Source organism: Colobus angolensis, unplaced genomic scaffold (assembly GCF_000951035.1).
Source record: "Colobus angolensis palliatus isolate OR3802 unplaced genomic scaffold, Cang.pa_1.0 Scaffold207, whole genome shotgun sequence".
In the NCBI taxonomy this organism is placed as follows: Eukaryota; Metazoa; Chordata; class Mammalia; order Primates; family Cercopithecidae; genus Colobus; species Colobus angolensis.
In genome coordinates this window covers 6,470,138-6,483,090 of record NW_012115233.1, presented here as the reverse complement: position 1 = coordinate 6,483,090, position 12,953 = coordinate 6,470,138, and the positions used below count along the sequence as shown (strand labels likewise).

General features: G+C 51.9%; 1 protein-coding gene across 2 annotated transcripts in view; it reads left to right on the top strand.

Annotated features, from left to right (window-relative positions):
* The window catches only part of TLDC1 (TBC/LysM-associated domain containing 1), a 26,618-nt gene extending 18,040 nt beyond the window's left edge, over positions 1-8,578 (top strand). For both annotated transcript variants that reach the window (XM_011942199.1, XM_011942200.1), the window contains 4 exons: positions 1,296-1,724; positions 5,867-5,985; positions 7,518-7,697; positions 8,195-8,578. In XM_011942199.1, coding sequence (XP_011797589.1) covers positions 1,296-1,724; positions 5,867-5,985; positions 7,518-7,697; positions 8,195-8,308 — 842 coding nt within the window. In that variant the 3' untranslated portion in view covers positions 8,309-8,578. The remainder of the gene's footprint in view (positions 1-1,295; positions 1,725-5,866; positions 5,986-7,517; positions 7,698-8,194) is intronic.
* Positions 8,579-12,953: the final 4,375 nt, after the last annotated feature.

The window sequence follows — 12,953 nt, the reverse complement described above, 5'->3', positions numbered from 1 at the left end:
TTTTGTATTTTAGTAGAGACAGGGGTTTCACCATGTTGGTCAGGCTGGTCTTGAACTCCTGACCTTAGGTGATCCACCCACCTCAGCCTCCCAAAGTGTTGGAATTACAGGCGTGAACCACTGCACCCCTCTAGAATTAGTATATTTTAAAAGAATCATGAAAATAAAAATTAACGTTTATCATTGAAGTAGAGAAAGTTAATTCAGACAATTAAAATTATCCTTAAGGTTTCAAGTAATATATAGGTCATGAGAAATGAAACTGTTTGAAAAATAAATGGAAACGATAGGAATTTCGAAATATCAGAAGTTGGGAAGTAGTTTTACATTTTCTGCTTAATAAAATGGGCTTGAGACAAAATGTTATTTCAGCTTAGATTCAAATTTTCGCTAGGCTGGGAATTATAATCGCTGTAAATGGAGTCTTTGTGTCAGCAAGAGCTTAAAATGTAAAAGCTCCTCTGGTCCTTGTAATAACCAAGCAGGGCAGGTTCTGGCCTTACCTCCATTTTCCACCTGAGGAAACTGAGGCACAGAGGTGCAGATCTTGGCATGGTCATGCTGTTCCTGAGCTTGAGTTTGAAACCAGCTTTGGAGTCCCAGGTGTGTGCTCCCACGCTCTTACCCTGTCACCTCTTAGTGGGTGAGGGATGGAAAACAGGACTCCAAGTGCTGTATGATGAAGCCTGATAAGTGGTGAATGAAACCCACTCTTCCCGGATAAACTACAGGAGTCCCAGGAAGTGCCGTACCAGCCCCTTGACTGGCTGGGAACAATGCCCTTCCAGTGACCTTGGCAGGACAGACGCCCTCTGATGAGCGGCTCCAGGTGTAGCTCAGGCATCTATTCCAGCCCCATTGCTAGGGCACCGCCATCTCGACAGGCTCTGAAATGCTGCTTGGAGAGGAGAGAAAAATGTTGAAGTCGGATTGCTGAGATCAGTGCTGGCCAACAGACAAAGCAAGCCCCATGTGAAATTTTCACTTTTCTAGGGACTATGTTAAAAGGGTACAGAGAAACAGGGGAAACTGATTCTAATAATTATGTCATAAATACAATTTTGAAATGTAATGAATATTTAAAAATTGAGATAATTTACATTTTTTTTTCATACCAAGTCTTTGAAATCAGGTGTGCCTTTTACACTTTCGGCACCTCTCAATTTACATGAGCCCTGTTTTGTGTGCTCAGTAATTGCTGCGTGGCTCATGGCTCCTGTACTTAGTGTGGGTTTAGATAGTAGCTATATGGTGACATAACAGCCCCGCTAATGCTCACTGTCCCCTTCCCCTAGATGGCAAGAGGTTTCTGGGGCCCCAGTGGCTGGACTGTGACTGTGACCGAGCCATGATGGAGGACTGGGTGTTCAGGGTCCCCCACGTGGCCATATTCCTGAGTGTGGTCATTCACAAGGGCTTTCTCATCCTGTGCTCGTCCCTGGATCTGACGACCCTGGTCCCCGAGCGTCAAGTGGACCAGGGCAGGGGTTTTGAGAGCATCCTGGACATCCTCTCTGTCATGTACATCAACGCCCACCTGCCTCGGGAGCAGCGGCACTGCTGGCGCCTGCTCTTTTCATCTGAGCTCCACGGACACAGTTTCTCCCAGCTCTGCGGCCACGTCACTCACCGGGGGCCCTGTGTGGCTGTCCTTGAGGACCACGACAAGCACGTGTTTGGTGGCTTTGCCTCCTGCTCCTGGGAGGTGAAGCCTCAGTTTCAAGGTAAGACTTGGTAACCTGAACCTGGAGGAGCGGCACAGCCCAGGCAAAGAGCTCTGGAGAAAGGGAGAGGGCGGGAGTGCTCAATTTGGCTCTCCCATCTTCTCCAAGTGTTTCTCTAGACGCAGTTGGGGCGATAGGAAAATGTGATGCTGCTCAGTGGTGTTTATCACATCACAGTTCTTCAGGACAGGCCGTGTGACCCCCAGTTTTCCGGTGAGGACACAGGCCCAGTTATTACACGGTGCTGGGTCTACAGGGCATGGGAGGAGTCAAGCCGCAGATCCCTCGGAGGGCACCAGGAGATGCTGATTGGTTCAGATCAGATGTTTTCCTTCCCTGGGCCTTCCTGCCCCTGCCCCCACAGACACGTGTGTTTGCTTGTTGGAATTTGAAAGCTTTCTGCATGACCTTGAATGTACTGGATGAAAGGCTCTAAGTAAATTCTCCTCTTTCCCTTAAGGAAGAGTATTCTGATGAAAACGGTCCTTTAAAATTATTTAAAACACAGGCCAGGTGCAGTGGCTCACACCTGGAATCCCAGCATTTTGGGAGGCTGAGGTGGGAGGATCACTTGAGCCCAGGAGTTTGAGACCAGCATGGGCAACATAGTGAGACCTCGTCTCTCTCTTTAAAAAAATAAAATAATAAGGCCAGGCGCAGTGGCTCAAGCCTGTAATCCCAGCACTTTGGGAGTCCGAGGCAGGTGGGCCACTTGAGGTTAGGCATTGGAGACCAGCCCAGCCAACGTGGTGAAACCACGTCTCTACTAATAGTAAAATTGGCATGGTGGTGCATGCCTGTAATCCCAGCTACACAGGAGGCTGAGGCTTGAGAATCGCTTGAACTTGGGAGGCAGAGTTGTAGTGAGCTGAGATCACACCACTGCACTCCAGTCCGGGCGACAGAGTGAGACTCCATCTCTAAATAAATAAATAAATAAATAAATAAATAAATAGGTTTTTGAAACGTTGACAGACGCATCGCCCATCGGTGGGCTGTCCTCTGTACTCGAGAGTGGGCCACCATCCCCAGGGTTTGCCTTCGTCATTCCCCCGTACATCCTGTGTCTTACCCCGCACCTCTGGAATGGTCATCTCTCCACCAGGCAGAGGTTCTGGAGGCCGGGAACTGTGTCCAGGTGGAGTTGCCCCTGCAGGAGAGCTTTCAGCAGAGGCTAGGTGGCATCTGGCTGGGACAGGTAGCAGGGGTCCCAGGTTGAGGGTTGGGCACCTCTATCTCCTAGATCGCATTGTTTCTAGGGTTTGATTTCTATCTAGGTTTCAGGATGTTCTAGATCTTTATCTTAGTTCTGGGAATGGTAGGAATATCTCCCCAAATCAAAGTTTCCAGGTGCCAGCTCTGCTGGTAGGCCTTTCTAGACACAGCAGCCTCAGCCTTGCCATGGCCACTGTCTTCTGCACACCTACCTTTCCCTGCCTCCGTGTCACAGGCATGGGACACCAGCCCAGCCTCAGGCTCCGGGGAAATTGCACATTGCTCTGCCTCACTGCACAGCTGAAGGCTCGGCTTTAGGATGTGAAAAGACCCTGAGCATCATGATCAGGTTCAAGCTGCTGCTACCTCCAGAGCCCTTAATGTTAGTTTCAGGTGGACTCTGCTGGCTCTTCATGTTTTATTAACAAGCAGACTTAACCTTCCTGAAGCATGCGCGAAAAATGCAGTGGCCAAGTTTTCAAACCCGAGTTCATTCTGTTGCAGTACGTGTCCGTACTCGGGGAAATAACAGCAGAGGGCAGCCTCGCACCATGTATGGTACAAATCCATGGACTTTGGGTCAAGTTCAGAGAGCGTGCTGTCCGCTTGTCCTGGAAACAATGACCTCTAATATCTGAGACTTTAAGGGATTTAATAGCTGTGGGGCAAACAATGAAGGCAAATGCTGGGGAAGGTGGCGCCCTCCTTGAGTATGGAGGATCTTTCACTGTGGGGCGATGTGACTTCGTCAACATTTTTTAAAGGACTGTTTTCATAGTTTTATTTGAGGAAAGAAGAATTGATTATACGTAGATCCTTTTTTGCTTGTGCTTTCTGTGCAGTAGTTGAAAAGGCCCAAGGCGGCCGGGCGCGGTGGCTCAAGCCTGTAATCCCAGCACTTTGGGAGGCCGAGACGGGCGGATCACGAGGTCAGGAGATCGAGACCATCCTGGCTAACACGGTGAAACCCCGTCTCTACTAAAAAATACAAAAAAAAACCGAGCCGGGCGAGGTGGCGGGCGCCTGTAGTCCCAGCTACTCGGGAGGCTGAGGCAGGAGAATAGTGTAAACCCGGGAGGCGGAGCTTGCAGTGAGCTGAGATCCGGTCACTGCACTCCAGCCCGGGCGACAGCGAGACTCCGTCTTAAAAAAAAAAAAAAAAAAAAAAAAAAGAAAAGGCCCAAGGCTTTGGATTGAACACAGGATTTTGAGTCCCAGCTCTGTCCCTGGGCAAGGTGACTGACGAATTTTCTGGGCCTCAGTTCCTCAGAATTACATGAAACCATGCTGTGTGGGCAGGCAGCTGCTCAGCGGCCGAGCACCAGGTGGTGGCAGCATGCTTGAGTGTTGTTTTATGAGAATGAGATAAGGAGCCCTTGCTGTTGGCGTGACTTTTTTTCAGGTAATCATAACTCCTCAGGTCCTTGCCCTGTTTCCTGGGAAATGATGCTTCCCCTACCTGGCCTTCCCCATGGAGAACGGCCCTTGGGGGTGGACTGGCATCTGGACCCACGCAGCCGAAGCCTGAACTCTGTGGCCCCGCCACGTTGCTCCGCAGCACGACAGACTCAGGATTGCAAAGCAAAGGGCTGCGTACCTGAAGTCCAGTGCGGGAGGGTCAGGTGGGGCCAATACACTCGGGTATGACTGAGCTGTTCATGGCGGCGTCCAAACCTGCCCTCAAGCCTCTGAGGCTGCTGAAACCCCAGTGAAGCAAGCCTCAGTCTGTAGCCCAGAGCAAAGTCCTTCTCTTAGCTGGTTCCCGTGGAACTTTCTAGCCTAACTACCTTCCTTCCTCCACCCGACGCTCTCAAGCCCCACTGTTGCCTACCTGTCCCACACCTTGTCCTCGTGGGGGGTCCCTTCTCCATGGGGGGTTCTGTTTCAGGGCCTCCCTCTTGACCTTGGAAGTTGCCTCCCAGAAGCCTCCCAGACCGTGATGGCAGAGGCCCCCCGGGGATCTTTCTAGATTGGAGGCCTTGGATGGTGTCAGCCCACACTACCGACTGGGCCCTGTTTGCTTGCTCAGGGCCATCATCCTCTTCCAGCCTCCTGGTCTTGGTGCCCCCTTATCTACATTCTACCATGGTGCCCCCAATTTTCTTCCTGTGACTTCTTTTCCCCCGATGACTAGCCCAACCCCAAATTCCTATGGGCAGCCTTCCGGCTTGTTGTGACACTTGTGTATGCTGGTGTCGGGGTGGGCAGCCCTTTCGCCCAAGTCCTCAGAACATGGTGGGAAGCGCCCCTCGCTGGGAGCTCTGAGGATGAGGCCTGGCCTACGGCCCTCTCCCCAGTGCTGAGGTGCTTATGGAGGGAAGGAGTCTCTGAGGCTGGGGACCCACAGTTTGCAGAGTTTTGACTGGTACCTTTCTTCTAATGGCCTGTGTGCCCACCCCATGCCTGTGGGCGAGGGTAGACGACCACCTTTCCCAGGCCATGCTCCTGGGGGCAGCTCTGCACCCGCAGGTTTTCTCTCTCTGCACGGTATGTTCTTTCAGGCCAGGCTCAGCGCTATGCAGCGTCACTTGCCTGCTCGGGTAGGCTGTGCTGGAGGCCTTGGTCTCTGCGGAGTGGCCGCCTGCTCCTTGCTCATAAGCTAAAGGAAGACTGTTCTTTCTGGCTTGGATGTGCTTGGCCAGCCTGGACTGACTCCAGACACTGGGCAGAGTTGTGATCTCCGCTCCCCCGGCCAGAGCTAAAAGATGTCCCATTCCTTATTAGCTGTCCCTCTAATCCCTGCACCCCCAGCTCATCCACCTGGGTCCCCAGCAGCTTGTCCCAACCCCCGATCTGCCGACACCTGGATATGGGTGAGAGGGGTCTTGGCCGTGTTGCTTCCTGAGCCACAGCTTACTGGTGTTTCTGGCCCTCTGGGACCGGCTCAGACACTGACCCTGTTTGTTTTGTTCTCTGGCCACTTTCAGGGGATGACAGATGCTTCCTGTTCTCTATCTGTCCCAGCATGGCCGTGTACACACACACAGGCTACAATGACCACTACATGTACTTGAACCATGGACAGCAGACGATCCCGAATGGACTGGTGAGCCTGGGCAAGAGCGTGGGGGTCTCGCCTTGGTGATGTCCCCCCACGAACGTGTCAACCCCGAGGCTCAGCTCCACAGATCAGGGCAGGGCGCGTGGCATTTATCTCCTTACACACGCCATGTCCAGTTCCTTCTGCCTCCAGGGCTGGTGCTGGGCATAGTGACAGCTGGGCCAGGATTTCCCTTAGAGAAGGATGTCGCCTCTGCTGGGGCTTCTCAGTGGTTTGTGTGCAGACGGCGCACTTGGCCCCTTTTTCTGGCCCTCAGATGATTGGTTTGTGGCCTTTGAGGCTAGGGATAGTGTTAGCGCCACACCCATCCCTGCACGTCACTGGCCTGCCTCATACCTGGGAGTGCTGGACTGAGGGGAATGGACGGGCGGCAGCTCATGAGACAGCATGTGGGGCCCCAGTTGGGGTGACCAAGGCTCCTGTCCAGCCCTCGCTTCAGCTTGGTGACGTGGTACAGGAAGCACAGGGAAGTGGGGGAGGCCTCGGCCGGGAGCAGGTGGGCATGGGTCCAGGCAGGCCCGAGGGCAGGAGCTGGGGCAGCATCCACGCCGACGCTCAACTTACTCCTGCCAGCTCCCCTGCCGATTTCTTTCCTCTGCTACTTGACAGAAAGCTCTTACTGGGAAAATCCAGTCCTGTGTCTGCAGAGCTGAGGGCAGAGAAGACTGGTCCGCTAGAGGGGCCAGTGTCCTTCCCAGGCTTACCACACTGATGCCCTGGGAAGAGGGAGGGGCGTGGCTGGGCCTGCTAGAACACCTGGCATCTTCTGGAAAGGGCGATCTGGTGGCGGCAGGAGAGAGGGTGCCAGCCTCACAGAGAGCACCTGGCAGGCCCCGGTCATCGCTCGTCCTTGGCCCTGAGGGACAGAGCGGCTCCGACTGTCAACTCCAGACAGTGTGCTCGGGTCTCTTGTTGCCCAAGGTCAGAACTAGGATGTGCCATGTGTTCCAGGCCTACCAGGGACCAGAGGAGGTTCTCGGCAGGGCGAGGTTGAACAACTCAGAGCCCAGCCATGTGACTAGGGGTGGAAGGCATCCTGTAAGCCACACACTCCGAGCTGAGTTTCCCAGTCTGTCTCGGGGTGAGGATCGCTGCCCGGAAGCGGGGGCACTGGTGCCCCGACGTGGGGGGTTTGCAGTATCAGCTTCTGTGTTCCCTTCTCCCCTTAACTGGGTGGGGCCCTGGGCCCTGCAGGTCCCTTTCTATATATATATATATATATTTAACATTTTTAATTGTCTGACGTCACTTGTGCTTTTAGCAAGCAAATCCTCTTGAGAAAGAGCCATGGGTGGGTGTCTGGAGACATAGATGACTGTTCTAGTCACTTGGCATGGGATGCTTAAATGGCAGCAATTGATATGTTTCACAGTTAAGGAAAACATAGATGATGGCGTTCACACGCACCCGCCCTGTCTCGGGCTGGTACTTAAGGTGAGAGGCTGGCTCGTGGTATTTGATGTCCGCAGGCCCTGAGGAGTTGCTGATGCTGTTCTCTGTCCTGGCTTCCTTTGCAGGGGATGGGGGGGCAGCACAATTACTTTGGGCTTTGGGTGGATGTTGATTTTGGGAAAGGACACAGCAGAGCTAAGCCCACGTGCACCACATACAACAGCCCGCAGCTGTCGGCCCAGGAGAACTTCCAGTTTGATAAGATGGAGGTGTGGGCGGTTGGAGACCCTTCAGAGGAGCAGTTGGTGAGTGGAGCCATCCTCTGCCTCCCAGGATGGCCTCTTGAGCCTGGGGGCCTTTCTGCATTTTCTTACCATTACCCCCTTTACTCTTCTGTCTGCAGATAGTTTCTCACAAATTTGATCCGGGCAGCTGATGCTGACTTGGATGCCAGGAGATGCATGGCTGGAAGTCTTGTCGGGGATTTGTGGGCAGTTTAGTAGAGCAGCCCTGGGAAGGGGGGCGGTCATCAAGTGCGAACCCAGGTGGCCCTTCATTCTGTCTGCCCACCTGCAAGAGGAAGGTCTGGGGTTCCTTCTTCCCTGGTTCTGCACCTGATTTGCTATTGGCCCCTGAACCTCCTGTAATCCCTCCTACCCACCCAGCCATTGAATCCCAGAGTGGGAGGGGCCTTAGGGGGAACCAGAGCCATTCCACCCGAGAAGGCTGGAAAACTAGCAGGAAGCCGCTGCCTGTTGTTGGGCCATCATGGAACACACCCACCCTTTCTTCTCTTCTCAAGGCCAAGGGCAGCAAGAGCATCCTGGACGCGGACCCTGAAGCCCAGGCCCTGCTGGAGATCAGTGGGCGGTCGCGCCACAGCGAAGGGCTCCGGGAAATCCCGGACGATGAGTGAGGAGTCGCTTGAGCCTTCCTGGATTCCTCTGGGTAGAGGGCACTGCCTGCCGACCCTCTTCCCTCCCCCATGGTTTAACTGTCATAGAGTGCCACACGGGTCACAGCCAGGTAGTCCCAGCTGTGCCAACAAGACGCCCTCTGAAGCCATGTCCTGACTGATGGGTGGATCTCCCAGAAATAGACGTTTTTTAAATTTTATTTTTTGCCCTACAGGGTCACTCTCAGGATCTCTCCGAGAAATCTTAAGTGTCAAATTAGTAACTCAATCATATACTTTGTTCTTTTTTACCAATGAAATCCTAAGCAGCTGAGACCTTTCAGACCCCCGCTGGCATTAGGGAATCCCGCTGGCATTAGCGTTTGTGGGGAGCGCAACCTCTCTTTTGAGGAGGGGCTTCCTCCCGCTGAGGTTCACATGGCCTCACTCGGGCCATCCTGTTAGAAGGTGGGACCTGATGGTCTGTTCTGACGGGTAAGGGACAGAGGCATCTGGATGAAAATCTCGACGCTTTCTGGGAACAGCTTCCAATGGCATGGGAGTTCTGTATTTAAAAGCATGAACTGTATAAAATGGGGAAATGGAGGCAGGAGACTTTGTGGTAACATGGTCTTGTGGTGGCGTGAGTCCTCAGAAGGTGTTTGTAGTTAAGGTTCCACACCCAGCTCTCTCAGCTGTTTTTAAATGTGTGTGTGTCATGAATAGATGGGAAAGTTGGGAGATCTGTCTACGGAGAAGCAAAGTTGTGGTTCTCTTGCTAACTTCAAGGTGAGGGACACTAGGCGCCCAAAGTTTGGGAGCTTGGTTGATAAATACATACATGGTCCATTCCATAAATCAGTGGTGACTGACTGGCGTGGGTTCTAGACCTCTGGGAACCAGTGCCTGAGTCCCAGCTGTCTAGGCCTCGGTGCTGGCCTGGGTCCTAGACCTCTGGGAACCAGCGCCTGAGTCCCAGCTGTCTAGGCCTCGGTGCTGGCCTGAGTCCCAGCTGTCTAGGCCTCGGTGCTGGCCTGGGTTCTAGACCTCCGGGGACCGGCGCCTGAGTCCCAGCTGCCTAGGCCTCGGTGCTGGCCTGGGTCGTAGACCTCCGGGGACCGGCGCCTGAGTCCCAGCCCGGGGACCGGCGCCTGAGTCCCAGCTGCCTAGGCCTCGGTGCTGGCCTGGGTCGTAGACCTCCGGGGACCGGCGCCTGAGTCCCAGCTGCCTAGGCCTCGGTGCTGGCCTGGGTCGTAGACCTCCGGGGACCGGCGCCTGAGTCACAGTTGTTGGTACAGCCATTTGCCCAGGGCTGCTCGCAAGGGGGATGATGGAAAATTCAGCAGTGTGAACTCGCTTTAAACAAGCTCCAGTGATCCCGAAATGCTGAATATCATGTAGGTGGGTTGTTGGGTCAGCAGAGCTGTCATCTGCCCACGTCTGGAAGACAACACATGGTGAGTCACCAGTTGGCCACGAGAATTCTCCACTTTAAAGGCACTGTGAGCTTGTCTCTAAGATACATACCTCTGCCTTTTGTCTTTTGCCATAAGCTTTGACCTATTGCAGATCTGATGAAAATACAGCCTCTTGTTATATAGTTCGCCTTGATTATAAGCCATAGTAAATCAAGCTGTTCGCATTTTGCAGGCCTGGCATTTTCTACTAGGAGGTTCATCGAACCTTCCACTTAGCAATACCCCGACTCAGGCAGAATGCCTTGTAAATTAGCCTTCAAAAGAAAAGTGCACGCTCAGACAGTGTGTGGAGGAGCAGGAGCGTGATGCAGACAAGGACTTAGTCATGGCTGATTTTCCTTGGCCAGTTTTTAATGGCTTGTGGGAACATTGTAATCTTCCGAACTGACATATTGGCAGATGTAGAATATTAGGATGCTCAAACATTTCTACCATGAGTCCAAGGAATTTAGGTCCCTATTATCACTTTGTTTTTGAATGTTTTTTATAAAAATGCAACTAAATACCTCACTATTAAACTGCCATGTTGCCTCAGTTAAAAAAAATTAAAATAAAGGTCTGTCAGTGTCTGTGCCTGGATGATCGATCCTTCATTGCTGCTTCTGCCTAGGCTGCCGCAAAGGTTAGGACTTTGTCCACTCACATGCTTTCTACCCTGAGCTTGTTCTAAGGAGAGTGCAGATCACAAGTGGACCTGCCTCCAGGCGGCGCACTTAGAGAAAGGGCACTGGCCCGGGCTTGGGAGCCTGGGGGATGCAGCTCTCTCCATGGGCTTCTCTTGGTGCATGGTTCTGCCTCTGGGCACTCAACCTTTTTAGTGTGTGTGCAGGGCTGGGGCCGGTGGACCTGACGATACCTTACCTGGTTCTGAGAAACTTGTAATCCTAGTTTGTACAAATGAATAGTTTGTTCTTTTGTGAAACCAGAATGAGAATTCAGGTTCTAAGGACTAGAGGTCTCCCTACAAATGACTTATCAGGGCCCTAGAAAGTGCTAGAAGGAAGAGGTTAAAAAGAAAAAATTGTCCACGTTGCAAACTGTTATAAATGATTGCCACATTTGCAAGCTATTATTTTTTCCCCACCATATTTTTTAATTAAAAAGGCTGGGGTTGGGCATGGTGGCTCACACCTGTAATCCCAGCACTTTGAGAGGCTGAGGCAGGTGGATCACCTGAGGTCAGAAGTTTGACACCAGCCTGACCAACATGGAGAAACCCCTTCTCTACTGAAAATACAAAATTAACTGGGCATGGTGAGCTACTCAGGAAGCTACTCAGGAGGCTGAGGCAGTAGAATTGCTTGAACCATGGAGGCAGAGGTTGCAGTGAGCCGAGATCGTGCCATTGCACTCTAGCCTGGGCAACAAGAGTGAAACTCGGTTTCAAAAAAAAAAAAGCTGGTTGTGGTGGCTCACGTCTGTAATCCCAGCACTTTGGGAGGCTGAGGCAGGCAGATAACTTGAGCCCAGGAGTTCAAGACCAGCCTGGGCAACATGGCAAAAACCTGTCTCTACAAAAAAATACAAAAATTAAGTAGGCGTGGTGACACATGCCTGTGGTCCCAGCTACTTGGGAGGCTGAGGTGTGAGGATCATTTAAGCTTGGGAGGTTGAGGCTGCTATGAGCTGTGATTGTGCCACTGCACTCCAGCCTGGGCAACACAGCAAGACCCTATCTTAAAAAAATTGTGTACCTGGTTTAGAAAAAATAGATAAAAGGATACAACTTAAAGTCATCTTCCTGCTTCTTGTCCAGCTATTTTCCCTCCCGACAGGCAAAGGCACTGATGCAAAAATCACTCAGGTCTCCTCCCTGTGACTTGGTGCACACCTGAGCGTCACCGTGTTTTACACACTGATGCGTCCCTTGCTTTTATTTTTTTTATTTTTATTTTTTTTTTTTTTGAGACGGAGTCTGGCTCTGTCGCCCAGGCTGGAGTGCAGTGGCCGGATCTCAGCTCACTGCAAGCTCCGCCTCTGGGGTTCACGCCATTCTCCTGCCTCAGCCTCCCGAGTAGCTGGGACTACAGGCACCCGCCACCTCGCCCGGCTAGTTTTTTTGTATTTTTTAGTAGAGACGGTGTTTCACCGTGTTAGCCAGGATGGTCTCGATCTCCTGACCTCGTGATCCGCCCGTCTCGGCCTCCCAAAGTGCTGGGATTACAGGCTTGAGCCACCGTGCCCAGCCCCTTGCTTTCTTTTTTAAAGGGAGGTCCGTATCCACCCACCTGCCTCCCTCTTGTCTTTATGCACAGCATGATGTCCCACCGTATGGATGCTCTCGGGCCTAGCATTCCACCGTCCTCAGCTGGGGAACGTTTTGTTTGCAGCTAATCATTGTCACGAATATCGTTTATGTGTGCCTTGGTGTGATCGTGTCTGTGGGATAAACTCTTAGAATTGTTGGATTGAGAGGTACATGCCTTTTATTTAGATATGGATGAATTAAACCTCTTGAGCTCAATTTATACTCTTAATATACCGGAGTGCCTGTTTGCCATGTGTTCAGCAACACTATATTAAAATATGTTTTTTTTAACCTGATAGACAAAAACTATATTTTGTTGATACATAATATTTACGTACTTATGGGGTACATGTATTCGTTACGTGCATAGACTGTATAATGATCAAGTGAGGGTATTTGGGGGTGTCCATCATCTTGAGTATCCTTTCCACATTCCAAGCATTTCAAGTCTTCCCTTGTATCTACTGTGAAATACACAGTGCATTGTTGCTGACTACAGTCACCCAGTGCTACTATGGAATGTGACAACTTACCTCTTCTAACTATATGTTTGTACCCACTTGTGGGGCACCCGGTTCTGTTGCTGTTTGGGGTGCAACTAAGTAACCCTCATGGACCTAGGGGAACTGAACAAAGGGGGCAAACACGGGAATAAAAGACAAGAGACAAAAGAGTATATTTGGAAGGAAGGGGTCAGGGGGCACCTTGCCTCTAGTGGACAAGGGCCCTGAGCTTTGCACAGCCCTCCATATTTATTAGGCAAAAGAGATAGAAGGAGGGTGGAAGGAAGGGGTCAGCTGCTCAGTCCGGAGCAGGCTTGCGAGACTGCATTCCTTGAACAACAGGCTCTAGATGTCGCAGTAGATATCCTCGGTGCCAGGGGGTGATGGCCTCCAGCAAACCTGTCGGCAGGAGCGGTGGTGAGTTTGCTCACATCCTG